Below are 14,252 nucleotides of genomic sequence, written 5' to 3'. Positions count from 1 at the left end.
TTTTTGTCTTTTTTCGTGTCCGGCAACGGATCGCAACCCTCAGTGTCGCGCCCGGACCGGACCGGGACCAGCAACGGGATCGCAACTCTCATTGTTGCACCCGCACCTCGCTCAGCCAGTGAGCAGGAACCGGTCTGTATGTGGGAACCGAACCCTTGGCGGGAGCGCTGCCGCACTCCCAAGCGGTGCACTGTAGCAGTGCGCCACTGGGCCGGCCCTTTTACTATGCATTCTTATTAGAGTAAATAGAAAGCAGTCTTTGACTAAATCCTCAGATATATTTTGAGTCATGGAATCTGAACTTAATTTGAGATGAAAGTTTAGAATACGATGAAAACTGAGATTTTTTTCTTTTAATATAATTTTTTATATGTAATAATTCTACATATTACCATTTATTTCTACTAAAGGTATTAAAACAAAGGCCAAGGTTTGTAGCCTTGAAGAAGCAACCATCCTATATTGGAGGACATGAGGGTTTAGAATTAAGAGATTATCAACTAAATGGTTTAAATTGGCTTGCTCACTCTTGGTGCAAGTAAGTATATTTTGAATCATGTATTTAATTTGAGAGAACAAGAATTTTACAAATGTAGGATTCAAAAAAGAATTTCATTAACATAAAGGCTAAGGCCTTTTGACATTTTATGTACAGGTCTTTATATTTCCTAGTTTATGCAAACAATACTTATTACAAAGTAGGAAGAAAATCCAGTAGAGTTTGAGTTTAAATTGTTTGATCGTTGCAGTTCTTAAATATGTTTTTATTCAACTTAAAAATCAGAATGTATATGCATTCACATCCTACACCATTCCTAGAATATTTCTCTTTCTCCTACTTATTTCTAGTTCTCACTTAGTTCTCTACTTTTTTTCCTATCTCCTATGGTCCCCCACTCAGCTCTTAGGAGTACAATGTATATGACTCTCCAGGTTGTAGTTTAGCTATGGTTTTTCACTTATGTTTGTCCTACATACTTTTTTACTTATTTAATATATGAACTCTACTACTAATAGATGTATTCTTGACTTCAAAATTGATTAAAGATAATACTGTTAAGCTTTAAGTCTCTTCTGGCCTAAAATGGCAAACTTCCTTTACTTTTCTTATAATATTAATGATTAGTCTTTAGCCAGATGCCTTTACAATTATTATTTGTAGCTAATAAAAATGGGATATTGTGTATAATACCTATAAGATTAATTTTATTGGTGTTCATATAAATGTATACACGTGATGTAAAAAGGTTTCTTTGCATATTTGAATCGTTATTGTATATATGATTTTTTTTTTAATTTTGTAGAGGAAATAGTTGTATACTTGCTGATGAAATGGGCCTTGGAAAAACAATACAGACGATCTCATTTCTGAACTATTTGTTTCATGAACATCAGTTATATGGACCTTTTCTATTAGTAGTACCACTCTCCACTCTCACTTCCTGGCAAAGAGAGATTCAGATATGGGCTTCTCAAATGAATGCTGTAGTTTATTTAGGTGACATTAACAGCAGAAACATGGTAAGTTATTTTCCCACAAATTTAGAAATCTAGGCATGCCTTTGAGGATGAGTATTTTGTCCTTTTTTATTATTGTCTTTATAGTCTAAGTTCCTAGCATAGAACTTGCCACAAATAAGTACTTAATACATGTTTAATTGGCTGTAATAAAAATCAGTTTTGGTTTAGTGTTACTTTATATATTTTTTTCTATTTTTTATGGAAAATTTCAAATAAACTGAAAGCAGACAGAAGAGTGTAATAAACCCCCATGTTCCCATTTCCAGTTTCACAATTTTAACTCATTCCAAGTGTTTTTTCATCTGTACATCTACATACTACTCTCCTTCCAATTATTGTGAAGCAAACTCGACATCACATTGGATCCATTAATGTTATATTATTAAATGAATGAATCATTTGTGTTTGTTCAATGAAAACTTTCTTCAGTGAAAGGTTTATGTTAAAATTGCTTTTGCTTAATTTTTTTTATAGATTTTGATAATGCTGTGTTATTTACATTTTATTTATGATAGGATGAACATATACCATGTTAGACTATTTAAAGAATAATTAACTATTAAATATATATTAATAGTTGTTTATGTATTCGAATGGATTTTAATTTTATTTTAGGTACTGAAGTAAAAGTATGGTTTGCTTAATGTTTGACTTAAAACTGTCCTTAAAATTTCTTGGTAGATAAGAACTCATGAATGGATGCATCCCCAGACCAAACGGTTAAAATTTAATATACTGTTAACAACTTATGAAATATTATTGAAAGATAAGGTATGTATTACCTGTGTTTTTCTGTTTGTTGTATATCAGTGTTTCCTTTACCATATTTTACGGACAGGATGAGAGGTTGATTTATATCATCAGTCAGCGAATGATAGCCTGTGGACTTATTTGTCTATGGCCTTTGAACTAAGAATAGTTTTTACATTTTTAAAGGATTTTAATGGGTTACTGTATTAGTCGGTTTGTGTTGCTATAACAGAAATACCTGAGACGGGGTAATTTATAAAGAACAGAGGCTTATTTGGCTTATGATCTGGGACAGCAGTATCTGGTGCGGGCCTCAGGCTGCTTCTACTCATGGCGGAAAGCACAGGCAGCCATGGGTATAATCAGATCACATGGCGAGAAGAAGCAAGAGAGAGAGAGGAGGTACCAAGGTCTTTTAAACAACTAGCTCTCGTGGGAACTAAAGAGCGGGAACTCACTCATTAATCCCCTCTCCCCCAGGGAGAGCATTAATCCATTCATGAGGGATCTGCCCCCATGACTCAAACAGCTTCCAACACTGTCACATTGGGGATCAGATTTCCACATGAGTTTTTGTGGGGACACTTCCAAACTGTTATCAGTTACGTATAAAGGGTTGTAGAAAGAATTTGTAACAGAGACCATATATTGGTCTGCAGAATCTAAAGTACTTACTCTCTGGCTCCCAACAAAAAAAGTTTGCCAACTCTTGACTTAAATGAATCTAGATTGTTACAGTGTCTACTGACACTTCAAAGAGGAGAAGGATGCTTAACAGGATTAAGCTACCAGTATGTGAAGCACTGTGCTAAATGCTTTGTAGCTACTCATTTAATTTCCCCATTTACTTTATAAGATATTTGCTATCTCTACGTTAGTGAAAAGTCAAGTCTCAAAGAATTAATGAACTTGCTTAAGGTCACACAGCTATTAAGTAGCTGAATCAGACCTATCTCTGTTTTAAGTTAAAGACATAAGTTTCTGTGCTAGAGATCTACAGTTTATAAAAGTCATGCAGTGACTATGTGTGGAGTGTGACACTGTTCCCAGTTTGTATCATAATTCCTCAAAATTGATGTTAATAGAGGTTTCTATAGGGCTTTGGCTAAAAACCTTTTGTAAAATTTTTAAATAGAATTATTGGTTTTTCCCTTTATTATCAATGTATTAGCTGGTAAAAAATTTGACTTGATATTATGTTATATTTTCTAATGGTTAAATTAGTCATAGAAGGAACTTTATTTTGCATGGTGAGTTACTTGATTTGAGGATCCAGTAAATCTTGAAATAATAATTTATTAGTTAAAAATTTGGGCCAGCCCAGTGGTGCACTGGAGAGTGCGCCACTTGGGAGTGCGGCGGCGCTCCTGCCGAGGGTTTGGATCCCACATACAGACCGGTTCCCGCTCACTGGCTGAGCGAGGTGCGGGCGCAACACCGAGGGTTGCAATCCCGTTGCCGGTCCCCGGTACGGGCGCGACACCGAGAGTTGCAATCCCGTTACCGGTCAGTAAAAAAGACAAAAAAAAAAAAAAATTAGAGAAAAGTTTATTTTTAATTTGCTTCATTTTAATAATTTGAGTTCAGATTAAATGGGAAGGCTAAATTTGAATTTCATTTTACTCTCAAAGTATTAACTCTTCTGTTTATTTTAAGGCATTCCTTGGAGGTCTAAACTGGGCATTTATAGGTGTCGATGAAGCACATCGATTAAAGAATGATGACTCCCTTCTCTATAAAACTTTAATAGATTTTAAATCCAATCACCGTCTCCTTATCACTGGAACTCCTCTACAAAACTCCCTCAAAGAGCTCTGGTCTTTGCTACATTTCATTATGCCAGAAAAGTAAGACAAATTTGGAGTATATAATTTTAATCATAGTTTTATATGCTAATGTTTAATGGGAAAATAATTAGTACAGGTAATAAGGTCAGTACGTTTTATTGCCCTAAGATTGGATCACAGATTATTAAGAAGGGGAAAAAAAAGTAAAAAAAGGAAATGGGTGGGATTGTTTGTAATAATAATTGAATTTTTCAGTTATGTACATAAATAAACTTAATCCATGTATAATAAATTATAACAGTTGATTTGCATATGTTCACAGTAATGCCTTGCTTGAAAAACTAAAACAAGGCCATTCTTTGTATTTTAATTTTTCTTTTCTGGGAGCGCCGCCACGCTCCCAAGCAGTGCACTGTAGCAGTGCGCCACCGGGCCGGCCCCTTTATTTTCTTTTTTTTTAATGTTGTTTTTGATATTGTTTTGCAGCAAGTCAGTACAGGGATGTTATCAGCACCATGCTCTAACCAGCTGAGCTAACCAGCCAGCCCTGTATTTCAATAGTAACAGTAAGAACAACAAGGTGCTAGTTAGTAGTCCCAATTTCTAAATGAGGAAAAGTAGACTAGATAAGGTTAGTAACTTGTCCGTGGTCACATACATAATGTTTTTCAATAGATCCAGAACTTTAAAAGTATAGTTTTTGAGAACTATTTTAATACTTGAAAATACTTTGTATTCATTTAATCAAGAATAACAACATATATTTTTTATTTTTATGTATATATTTTTATATATAGTAGACTTACTGGGAGGGAGATTTTTAGAAGTGACTAGTTTTAGCTAATTTTTTTTTCTAAAAATTTATATTTTGTTTACATGTGACTACTCTGAAAAAATCTCATACACAATTTAACTTTTTTCAGTGATGATACCATTTTCTTAAATTCCAAAGGTTTTCTTCCTGGGAAGATTTCGAAGAAGAGCATGGCAAAGGGAGAGAATATGGTTACGCAAGCCTGCACAAGGAACTTGAGCCATTTTTGTTACGCCGAGTTAAAAAAGATGTGGAAAAATCTCTTCCTGCCAAGGTTGAGCAGATTTTAAGAATGGAAATGAGTGCTTTACAAAAACAATATTACAAGTAAGCTGTATACAGAGCATATGTTCTGTGAACATTCAATTCTGAAAACCCTGTATGTCCTTATCTTCATCGTGGTGACCCCGTTGTCCTCACAAATAGGGTCTTAGAGCAGTAGCAACTCTTGAATTTTGGAATAGATGTATTCCATGGCATAATGTAGCAAAAAGAGATTTAATGGCATGTCCAAGATCATGGGTGGTGTGTGATTCATCTTCTAAAACATCATTAATCTCTTTCCTAGATATACTGTTACCTTATAGAGATTTTCTTTTAGTATTAGGATTTTCATGATACTGAGGTATTATATAATTATGTTTATTGATAGGTAGAAGTAGAAGCCAGAAAAAGAAATTTTTAAACCCTTCTACTTTTTTGAAGAATATAAGTAAATTATATTTTGTGTAAATTTTGTATGTCAAGATCATAGTAACACTTTTCAAAAACTCAAAAAGGAAAATCTGGCCTAATATCTATTTAAACATTTAGTTGCATAAAGTGAGATAATTGCTACATGCATTTGCAGTCTCAGAAATATTTATATTTTATGTTAAAATTTGTAAGTGCTATTGTATTAGTCCATTTTTGTTGCTTATAACAAAATACGCTGAACTGGGTGATTTATAAAGAAAAACAACATTTATTGCTTACAGTTTCTGAGGCTGGGAAGTCCAAAGTCCATCTGGTGGTGGCATAACTGACTCAGGGGTCTCACATTGCAAGATGGTGGAAGCAGAGAGAGCAAGACAAACTCTCCTCTTCTTTTAAAGCCCTTGGAACCACACCCCAACCACCATTTTTAATCCGTTCACTATTGCACATCTTGCAGTTCACTCCACCTTCCAATTACTGTAATAGGATTTCTCACCCTCTTAACAGTCACAGTGAGGGCTAAGTTTCTAATACATAAAATGTGGGGGATAATATTCAAACTTCAATGAGTTTTGGGGGGACATAATTCAATCCACTACAGCCATACATTTAAAGAATATATTTATGCCATAATTTTTAAGGTTTTTATTATGGGAAATTTCATACATATACAAAAATAGGGTATTGTAATGAACTCCCATGTACCCAGCACTCAGCTTAATTTTCCACTCATAGTCAGTCTTGTTTTATTTCTAGCCATCCCCATTCCTCCCACTTCCTATCTTTTTGAGGCAAGTCAGAGATAAAATGGTTTTATCTATAAATATTTTTCCATGTATCTCTAATAATTGATTAAAAAAATACTAGTATTCCACTTTAAATTTTTTTTTTTTTTTGTCTTTTTCGTGACCAGTAAGGGGATCGCAACCCTTGGTGTGGTGTCGCCCACACCGCACTCAGCCAGTGAGTGCACTGGCCATTCCTATATAGGATCCAAACCCGCGGCGGGAGCATCACTGCGCTCCCAGCACCGCACTCTCCCGAGTGCACCAGTGGCTCAGCCCCCATTTTAAAATTTTAACAATAATTTTATACTGTTGTTCAGTATCAGTGTTCAAGATCCAAACCCGCGGCGGGAGCATCACTGCGCTCCCAGCACCGCACTCTCCCGAGTGCACCACTGGCTCAGCCCCCATTTTAAAATTTTAACAATAATTTTATACTGTTGTTCAGTATCAGTGTTCAAATTTTCTCTATTTTCTCAAACTTTTTTAAAAAGTTTGTTTGAATCAGGATTAAAATAAAGTTCATATTGGCAATTGGTTTGTCTCATTGAGTCTCTTGTCTATGAGTACCTTGTTTTCCTTTTTTTCTTAAATTTATTTGATGAGGGAAACAGTTATTCTGTAAAATTTTTCCACAGTCTAGACTTTGTGTAGTTCATCCCTCTGGAATAGTTTAACATATGCCCTATATTTCCTATAGATTGGTAGGAGATTTAGGTGCTTGTTTAGATTCAGGTTTTAATTTATGGCAAGAATATATTTTGCAGTGCAAAATGGCATTTTGTTTTTTGGTTTTTTTAAAAATGGTAATGTTTTTATTTGTGGAAAATTTAGAGAAGTCAAGAAAAGTAGAAAGAAGGCACAATTACCTGTAATTCTCTCAGTGCTAGTCATAAATCATGGATGTTGAAGTTAGACTTTTCAAGTTACTTTTTGATAACTAAGGTAATAGAATATTGCCATAAATTTCTAGGAAAGGTTTTAGAATATCATCTCTAAAGAAATTCAGAAGAAATTCTTTCTGGATAGGGAAAAATAGTCTTTTACCTTGAAAAATTGTGTTTTGGCACCGAGCAATAGTCCATGGGTTCCGTTTCAGTTTCAGGGAGATGGTGAATAACTAACTAGTAGTAAAGAATATGTACACTAGGTAATTGAAACTTTCAAGTTCCTTCAAAGACTAGCTAGCCTTCTAAAAAAGAAAAGAAAAGGTGATAGAAGAAAAAGTAGGTCATGTTATGTCATTCGAAGTAATAAATGGCACCAGAATTTTTCTGTTAGTTGCAAATGTATTGTGTAATTATGGTTTAGAAACAGACGTATGGCTAAAACCAGATATCCTCATGAGGTTTCTTTTAGATCTGTGCAAAAGACTGATTTCATTATCTCTCTAATGCAATGGAATGTGCGAGAAGGTAAAGATAGACAATACAGTTAACCATCTTTTTAGAAAATATAAGGAGGGGAAGGAAAGGAAAGGATTAATACACCCTATTCACTTGTTACGTTAAACCTTTAGGGTGTATAGTTTAATGGTTCAGATAAGTCATATGGTTCTCCTGAGTCTTATTAATGAGGTTTGATTCGTAGTATATCTGATTGTGAGTTTAATAATGTTAACAATTTTGCTGTGCTTCTACATTGGCCTTTTTATGTTTTTAGAATTCATCCTGGTAGTTGTTTGTTCTATTAAACATTATTCTCATGATTTTTTTTTTTTTAAGATGGATTTTAACTAGGAATTACAAAGCCCTCAGCAAAGGTTCCAAGGGCAGTACCTCAGGCTTTTTGAACATTATGATGGAGCTTAAGAAATGTTGTAACCATTGCTACCTCATTAAACCACCAGATAATAATGAATTCTATAATAAACAGGAGGCCTTACAGGTAAGAATTTTTAGATCTTGTTGCTTTGTGGTAAAGCAAAATTCTAGAAGTATTTGGTTTAGTTATAACTGAAAATGGTATAATGCTTTAATATGTTGGTTAGAAGTTTTCTGTGGTTAATGATGCCTTTAAATAATGGTTTGGGTTATTTTTATTAGTCTTTATAAAAAGCTTTAAAATTTTTAATTTATCTAATTATTTGATCAGTTTTATAAAAACATCTCAAAACCGTGGGATGTAGTAATTTACTCACAAAAATCCCTTAGAATATTCATAATTATGAAAAAAAATTTACTAATAGTGATTATGCTGAATTTGTGATTTGGCAAATGGTAGTCTAAAGAAGGACATCTGGACCTCAGATTTTACCCTTCCCATTACTTCTGGAAGACAAATCAGAAGTATGAAGGCACAGATGCAATCCAGCCACAGTAGTGCATTGAGGGCCTAGGATCAGTGATAAGTAATCCATTAGAATGTGTTTGCTTACTCTTTTTAAACTTTTTGTTGCTTAGTTGCTGCTTATTCCAATGTATTTATTTTTCATCTAAGATTTTTGGAGAAATAGTGTAATAACTAGCAAATAGAGTGAAACAATATACTTTTTTCTCCCTGAAAATACAACAAAAATCTACATGCTAAATGGCAAGGAAAATTTTAGCTTTAGTCATAGAATGGAATGGTAAAGGTCCCAGAAAATTTTAACATTATGAAAATTTTAAATCTCAATTTAAAATAAAGCAATTGAAGTGTTAAGTGGAACATGTTTATCATTTACTTCTTTTAACATGTTTATAACAGTTATAATTTATTGTTTCCTCAGCACTTAATACGTAGTAGTGGAAAATTGATTCTTCTTGACAAGCTGTTAATTCGCCTAAGAGAACGAGGCAATCGAGTTCTTATTTTTTCTCAAATGGTGCGGATGTTAGATATACTTGCGGAATATTTGAAATATCGTCAGTTTCCCAAGGTCACTTCCCAGAGAGAACCATTTAAACATGCTGCAATAAATGATATATCACTATTCTTAGAGCTTTTACTAATTGTAATTTGTGTTTTAGTGGAAAAGAAACAACACTTTTAATTAGTTTTAGACATCTTATTTTTCTGCTTTGTTTGGGTGACAATTTAGACCATTTGACTTAAACCAATACTGCCGAGAATAAATTATTTAAAATGTTTTCTTATATTTTTCTTTTTAGAGCTAAAATTTATATAGTGTAGCAAAAGTTAACATAGAGCTTTTGAAAATATTAGTTTAATTCATCACTTAAATGCATAGATCATAGTAGGCAAATTATTTCTACTCTAATAACCAGTTAATAATTATAAAGTAATTGCTGTTTATGATTAAAGTGAAAATAATAGCTAATGTTTAGTAGGCACTCAATATATGTCAGGCAGTATACTAGGTGTTTTCCTAAGTTCTCTCACTGAGTCCTTTAAGGTCTGTGAATGAGGCAGTACTATTATATCCATTTTACTGAGAAGGAAAGTGACATAGAGAAAAGTCAAGTTAGTTGCCCTAGGCAAAAATGCAGGCTTTTTGACTCTAGAGCTCATGGTGCTTCACATCAGTGATTTTCAGATGTTAGCATGCATCAGAATTAAGTGGAGGGCTTTTGCTGGAGTTTCTAATTCAGTAGTTCTGGTGTGGGCCTCAATAATTTGTGTTTGTAAGTTCTCAGGTGACACTAATATTCTTGATCCATTAACCACACTGGACTTAAATCAGTGTTTTTTAAACTGTGTTTTATAGTCTATTAATAGATCTGGGAATCCATTTAATGGGTTGCACCAACATTTTAAAAGATGAAATAGATTATAAAATATGACAGTATAAAGTAATACATCATGTCATAAACTCATTGCAGGTGTTTGTAAACAGCTGTTTACTCATTAACATATTTCTTACATTGGGTCTCTGGTAGAACAGTATAATAGCTGATATTTACTTTTGGGGAAGCAGTCTTAGTGGTTAAGAGTACAGACTGGACAGAATGCCTAGGCATTGTTTTACTGCCTCATAAATACCTTTTACTCACATAGTTTTAGCAAAGGGCGTGCAACATTTTCCTACTTAATTTTATAATTGATCTTAATTGCTTTTTAACATTTTGATTCTGTTAAATGCAGTATTTTAACGGTTTTTTTTCCCCTAGAGATTGGATGGATCAATAAAAGGGGAGCTGAGGAAACAAGCTCTAGATCATTTTAATGCTGACGGATCAGAGGTATGAAGGTTTTTAAAACTGTAAATAATTATGTTTTAGTCATTATATTATTTTGTCATATTTTTAGTCATCATATTTGTAGTTTGCTAAAAAAAGAGTCTTATTGGTGCTAGCCAGTTTTAATCTTATCAATACTATTTCAACATGGAACAGTTAACTTGCTTCAAAATAAGTTAGTTCGGGCCGGCCCGGTGGCGCACCGGTAGAGTGCGGCACTTGGGAGCGCGGCGGCGCTCCTGCCGAAGGTTCGGATCCCATATGGAGACCGGTCCGCTCACTGGTTGAGCGCGGTGCGGGCGCGACACCGTGGGTTGCAGTCCCGTTGCCGGTCATGAAAAAAGACAAAAATGAAGAAAAAAAAAAAAACAAAATAAGTTAGTTCTATTTCATTTGGAATTCTTTTTGTGTGTGTGCCTTATCTTTTATTTTTTAAGGAAATAAAATTTACATATATACTTGAAGCTTCATCCCTCTCTTTTTCCCCAGAAAGTAAACACTGTATTGAATTCAGTGTTCATTACCTTGTGTGTTTGTATTTTGGAGTCTTTTCATGTTGATTGGTCTTGCTACAGGTTTATACATGGGGTCTTCAAAAAGTTCATGGAAAGATACATATTCTAATTCTGTTTTTCCATGAACTTTTTGAAGTACCCGCTTATATTAGCTATATTTAAAACTTTCAGTTTTATTTTTAAAATAAAAAATTCAGAACATCAATTGTAAAATTACTTTCAGTTTAATTATTGAGTCACAGTTTAGAGGAATTTAAAATCTTGTGTATTTACAATTTCTTTCAGGATTTCTGCTTTTTGCTTTCCACAAGAGCTGGAGGTCTAGGAATTAATTTAGCATCTGCTGACACTGTAGTTATATTTGATTCTGATTGGAATCCACAAAATGATCTTCAGGCACAGGCTAGAGCTCATCGAATTGGGCAAAAGAAACAGGTATTTTTAATTTTGATTGCTTTGCTGTTTTAGTTTGTTTTTGGTTTTTTTAAATTATTGCTTGGGAGTGATTTTGTTTCATCCTCTAGAAAGTTGCAAAAGATCATTGGAAAATTGTTGGAACACTGTCATATTGCTGTTTAACAGATAGGGTACTGAGGAACTCATTTTACCACAGTCACCTGGAGAATCATGCACTCTGATCATATATTGTTTGTAACTATAGAATGCAATATTTTTCACTCAATATAAAAAGTCTAAAATGTTGTTTGCTTATTTTAACTTTTGAAAGAAAGTTTGTACATGATGCTACCTTTTGTTAGCTTATATATTGTCCGTGTGCTTACAAGATTCTCCACACATAAAATTCATCCTATTTTATAGTTTTTGTAGAACTCTCTTGTACAGCTGTGGCAGAATACCCCTACATGGTGGTACTGTTTCATATAAAACCTCTGACCAAGAGAAATAGCGAAAACTTAATACACATCAGTTATTTTTAATTTTGGAAGCATTGCTTTATGGCAGGGCAGCTTCATTAATTTGGGGAGTGGTTCATAGAATTTTGCATTATATGAAGTGATGAAACATCAGAATTGAGGGAACTGGTATAAGGTCAAAAGTTTACTATTTTTTTTCTTTTTTCCTAGCTAAATTGTAATTTAGAAATTATCATGCCATTAAAAAACCAAAAAATAAAAATGAGCAAATAAAATCTCCCAACCAGAATGTAGTAAGATAGGGTATTCTCTCGTAATATTCTCTTAAACAGAAGAACTTTAAGCTTTAAACATAGTATTATGTATTTTTTTTAATTTTCATTTTGCTTTTAACCAGCTATAACTTCATGAAGGATAAGCTCCAGTTTCTGTACCAATGTTTGGGAACTTCAGGTTAGCAGAACAAATCCTTTTTACCACAGTATATTTCCTCATGTGTATTTTTACAGGTGAATATTTATCGTCTAGTTACAAAGGGATCAGTTGAAGAAGATATTCTTGAAAGGGCCAAAAAGAAGATGGTTTTAGATCATCTTGTGATTCAAAGAATGGACACAACTGGGAAGACAGTACTACACACAGGTTCTGCCCCATCAAGGTGGTTACTTTAATATAAAAAATATCATTTTAAAGTCACCTTAAACTTTTCTGAAATGTTACATAACTGTAGGTAGATCGCTGAAGTACTACTGTATTTAGTGTTGTAATTTTTCTATTTTCAAAAAATATCATTTTAAAGTCACCTTAAACTTTTCTGAAATGTTACATAACTGTAGGTAGATTGCTGAAGTACTACTGTATTTAGTGTTGTAATTTTTCTATTTTCGAAGGCATTGAACTAATTTCTAGTCAGAAGACATATTCAGTAACTGGTTTCACCACTGTAAGGTTTATAATCTTATGGAAAGTTCCTTTAACTTCTGTGCTTATGTTCCTTAGTTTTAAAGTAAGTATACTAGTATTTCACCCATCTAACTTCCTCATATAACTTTTAAAAGTGACTATGTCAGTAAATTATAAAAGTGCTAAAAATGTTATATTTTTAACTGGTAATGTTAAGTGTTTTTATTTGTTTTTCCTGTTTTTAGTTCTACTCCTTTCAATAAAGAAGAGTTATCAGCTATTTTAAAGTTTGGTGCTGAAGAACTTTTTAAAGAACCCGAAGGTGAAGAACAAGAGCCTCAGGTAAAAATAAACTAAAAAAACCTTAGAATGTATGTCATCTATTTGATAGGAGAGAAGGATTCAAGTATGTTTAAAATAAAAAAATTTCCTTCTAATTATAGGAAATGGATATAGATGAAATCTTGAAGAGGGCTGAAACTCATGAAAATGAACCAGGCCCTTTAACTGTAGGAGATGAATTGCTTTCCCAGTTCAAGGTAGATTTTTTTTTAACCTTAATTTTTCTCTGTAATAGCAATAAGATATTATTTATTAATACTTATAAACGTCCCTGATTTGGTGAGGGCTGAAGGGGTACATAGAGTTCTAAAGTAACATAAGTCAACTGATCTCATGGCATAAGCTAAGTGACATTTGTTTAAAGAAATAGGTTCCTGTATATCTTAGCCATTTTTTATGAACCCAAGTTTCTAAGAATCAATTTAATTTGTGTCATTTGTTCATTTAACAAATATTTACAGAGTATCTGCAATGTGCCATATACAGGGACACAGAAGTGAATAAAAATTTTTAAAATTTCAATGAATCACTCTGGGTGCTGTGTGGATAATAGACTGTAGTGGGACAAGAACTGAAGCAGGGAAATAAGTTAGAAGACTTTCAGTAATCCTGGTGAGAGGCGAAGGTTTCTAGAACTGTCATTCACTCTGGGCATGGTCTAATTAACTTTTTTCCTGTACATTAAGTTATACTATCTGCTTTCGAAAATACTGACTGATAACTAAAGTAAGTATAAATTATTTTTATACCAATGAGTTGATATGCATACACAGCTGGCTTTTAAGGCTGTCATATTTAAATAATAGACAGGAGAGAATAAATACTGTTTGCAGCCCCATTTCTTATGTAAGATAAGTGTAGTTTTTGTTTTTGGGTTTTTTTTTTTTTTGCCTTCATCCAGTTATCTACAAGTTTTAATGTACTAGTATTGGTAGTTAGTGTTAATGAGTGCTTTTTGTATACCAGACTCTCACATAGTACCTAAGATGTATTATCTTATTTAACCCTCACAAATGTTAGAGTGGTTTTATTGTTCTTTTCTTTAGAGATGAAGAAACTAGGGCTTAGGGAGTCTAAATCAATTATCAAAGGTCTCACAGAGCTCCTTATTTCTATCAGTGGCACTTTAGGTACTGTTTTTAT

At 33.4% G+C, this 14,252-nt stretch overlaps 1 protein-coding gene across 1 annotated transcript in view; it reads left to right on the top strand.

The window, feature by feature from the left end:
- The window catches only part of CHD1 (chromodomain helicase DNA binding protein 1), a 70,656-nt gene that overhangs the window by 33,625 nt on the left and 22,779 nt on the right, over window positions 1-14,252 (top strand). The window contains exons 10-21 of the mRNA XM_008578268.1: window positions 411-538; window positions 1,305-1,521; window positions 2,203-2,292; window positions 3,928-4,118; window positions 5,011-5,199; window positions 8,078-8,240; window positions 9,064-9,213; window positions 10,406-10,477; window positions 11,275-11,424; window positions 12,374-12,522; window positions 13,013-13,109; window positions 13,211-13,306. Of these exons, the coding sequence (XP_008576490.1) occupies window positions 411-538; window positions 1,305-1,521; window positions 2,203-2,292; window positions 3,928-4,118; window positions 5,011-5,199; window positions 8,078-8,240; window positions 9,064-9,213; window positions 10,406-10,477; window positions 11,275-11,424; window positions 12,374-12,522; window positions 13,013-13,109; window positions 13,211-13,306 (1,692 nt within the window). The remainder of the gene's footprint in view (window positions 1-410; window positions 539-1,304; window positions 1,522-2,202; window positions 2,293-3,927; window positions 4,119-5,010; window positions 5,200-8,077; window positions 8,241-9,063; window positions 9,214-10,405; window positions 10,478-11,274; window positions 11,425-12,373; window positions 12,523-13,012; window positions 13,110-13,210; window positions 13,307-14,252) is intronic.

Source organism: Galeopterus variegatus, unplaced genomic scaffold, assembly GCF_000696425.1.
Source record: "Galeopterus variegatus unplaced genomic scaffold, G_variegatus-3.0.2 Scaffold1654, whole genome shotgun sequence".
NCBI lineage: Eukaryota > Metazoa > Chordata > Mammalia > Dermoptera > Cynocephalidae > Galeopterus > Galeopterus variegatus.
Note: the sequence above shows the minus strand (reverse complement) of the source record. Positions and strands in the feature narration are given on the sequence as shown.